Below are 2,850 nucleotides of genomic sequence, written 5' to 3'. Positions count from 1 at the left end.
AAAGCAATCTGGAAAGAACCAAGCGTAGGCTAAGTAACCTTTCATAGCTTATAGACACACAAGGAGAAAGCAAGAAGGTTGTTTTAAAAAATGTGCACGCTGCTAAATGTTAGGTTAATAAAGTCAGCTTCTATGAGGAAGAATTTTGAGAATGTCAAGACAGACTAACTAAGGAAAAAGAAACAGAGGTAGAAAAAGGACCCAAAATGAATAAGGCACAGATGAAAAAAAGTGTATTAAACCACCTAGTTTATATAAGGAGCCACAACTATAAGCATGGGATCCTATTCCACTTCAAACCTGTCCAAACTTTTCCATCAGCTTCAGCAGGAGTTAAATGAGACCCTAAATTACACAATGGGCCAACGTAGAATCTCTTTTTCTATTAGATTTATATTCAATATAAATAGATATTTCTTGCTTTGGTCCTTTATGTAAGTTTGAAGTGGTGGACATGGCTCTTATCTGTTCAGTTTTCAGTAAGATGTATTCGTAATATAAATGAGAATGCAGGCACATTTCTTAAAAAACACCTAGACTACTCACTGTTCTTGTTTCGCTGTCTTCTCGTTCGGGATTTACTTTCACCGCAATGGTTGTAATCATGCCAACCATTTCTGGGGAAGGAACAGTGTTCTCTGGGATCACCTGAGGATTCTCAAAATAACGATTCTGAAGGCAAAAAAGAGCGGAGGAAAACATTAAGAAAAGCAAAGATACTGTTAACACTTTAGAAAAATGGAGTTCTTCAAAATACTTTTGTGCAAATGACCCCACTACAGATAAATTTGCTCTACACATACAAGTCCAGAATTTTTAGCCAGCGCCCATTGAGGCATGAGGCATCAGAAGGATTTTTTTTTGCATCCGTAGTAGAATCTCTTGTAGCCAGAGCTCTAAACGAAGGCATGAAAAATCACTGCCCAACACTCTACAAGGGCTATGAAAACTGAGATTGCCTCTGTGAAACCTATGCCTTCAACTGCAGCACCACCCCAGCAATGGACACTGCTCTCTCTCTATCGTGCTAAAAAGTGCTCACTTTCAAGGTGCTGAATGAAACAGCAACTTGATGCAATTACTTATTTTCCTCTCCTTTTCTAGGAAGAGGTAGGGCTTATGTCCCAACTGATGTACGCAGAAACTGAGCTCTAAGTAAAGATATGAACATTCGTTGTGCTGCATATCCTAAAGATTATGAATGGGAGTCAGAGTCCAACCAAGACAGACTCCTACAGATGAACCTTGAGGACCCAAAGTTCAATTCTGACATGGTACACACACAGCAAGAAAGAACAAACAGAAATAGGAGGAAAGAGGGTCAGTTGCACCAATGCCAATATCAGCACATCTTTAGATAATTGAGGACAGTCTATTTCACTTGCTAAAAGAAAGGCTAAATTACCACATAAATTAAAAAGTAGACTACTATGAAAAGGGACCAAAACCAATCACAGTTTGATGGCAAACATCAAGGCATGTTCTATTAGACATGGAAAGTTTCAATCTCGTGTTGCTATTGAAGTGTTATTCATCACACTCACCCATGTTTGAAAACATGAGACTGAACTGTGGACTCACATATTTATCAGTAACCTAATTTTAGCACTACTGATTAAAACAGTAAATAGTCTACTAAATTTACTAAGACAAAATGAACTCTAGGTATTAAGGAACATCCCACATCTAATCTTAAGAGGTAAAGCCTACTATAAGCCCAGGTTGCCAAAAAAGTCAGGTAGTCTCCTTTGAAAGGAGGCCCAGAGGTCATTTAAATTAATAAATATACACACACACACATATTATATTACATACATACATATTATATTACTTACATATAATAATTAATGTAAGGTAATATATGCATGCTGTGTCTTGAGTACAGCATGAGACTAAAATGGAGGTTAATGAGAAAACGGGAGAACTCATTACAAGTCATTACACTCCCCCATACCCACCCCCATTTAAAAAGTAATATTCATTCCCCATACAATTATCTTAATTTAAACAGCATCAGTTTTACAACACTACACTGCAACAATTATTTTAAGGCATTTTTTAATTAGCACTAGAGCAGAAAAGCAACTGCTTTCAGATAAGGACTATAGAGACTGAAATTGTGAAAATCAGGGAATAACGCCTACCACAACTTTTGGAAGTTCCTTGTAAATCTGTTTCACAAAGTCCAGAAAGTGATGAATCTATAAAGGAAAGAATATTATATTTAGCACAGGGGAAAAAATGAGTTAATTACTCTAGGATCTTTGTACCAATACTATATAACTGTACGCAATTAGTCTTGAGTCAGTGTCCTTCAGGTTAACTATCAAGCTACTTAATGCCAACATTAATTTGAATGGTAGTAGACCATTAGAAAGATCCTGACTCAGCTTTCCTACAAGTATAATTCAGATATGCCACTACAAATATAATTATTCCATAACCATTAAAATCCTCTCAATGGTGGAGCAGGAAGAGGAGACAATGGATAAAACTGCAATCTCTTTTTAACAGTGGTAAGGATATGAGGGGCAGGAGGCGGGGGAAGTAGGAGGAGGGAGAGAAACCCACAGGTTTCTTTCTTGTTTCTGTCTCAGTCTTTGTTTCAGATCTTCTTCCACTCTCAGTCTAAAAGATATGATTGTTCTCTCTTTTGGGGTTTTCCTACTACGATAGGATGGTGATTTTGGTTCTTCATATGCTCCTTCACCTGTAATCTTTTTGTCCTCTATCTCATTGTTTTGTCTGTGAATCCTACCCTGTGCAATATCTGCCCACCCTTCCTCCATGCTTGAATTTCTTGGGCTGTTCAACCCCTTCCATGTGCTTATTCCACTTCTATACTTTCCC

At 37.5% G+C, this 2,850-nt stretch overlaps 1 protein-coding gene across 1 annotated transcript in view; it reads right to left on the bottom strand.

Moving 5' to 3' along the window:
* The window catches only part of TRRAP (transformation/transcription domain associated protein), a 140,906-nt gene that overhangs the window by 129,198 nt on the left and 8,858 nt on the right, over nucleotides 1-2,850 (bottom strand). Inside the window, 2 exon segments of the mRNA XM_025213106.1 lie at nucleotides 547-672; nucleotides 2,145-2,201. Of these exon segments, the coding sequence (XP_025068891.1) occupies nucleotides 547-672; nucleotides 2,145-2,201 (183 nt within the window).

The sequence above is a fragment of the Alligator sinensis genome, unplaced genomic scaffold (genome assembly GCF_000455745.1).
Source record: "Alligator sinensis unplaced genomic scaffold, ASM45574v1 scaffold990_1, whole genome shotgun sequence".
NCBI lineage: Eukaryota > Metazoa > Chordata > Crocodylia > Alligatoridae > Alligator > Alligator sinensis.
The sequence above is the reverse complement of the archived record's forward strand: the minus strand, read 5'-3'. Positions and strand labels throughout refer to the sequence as shown.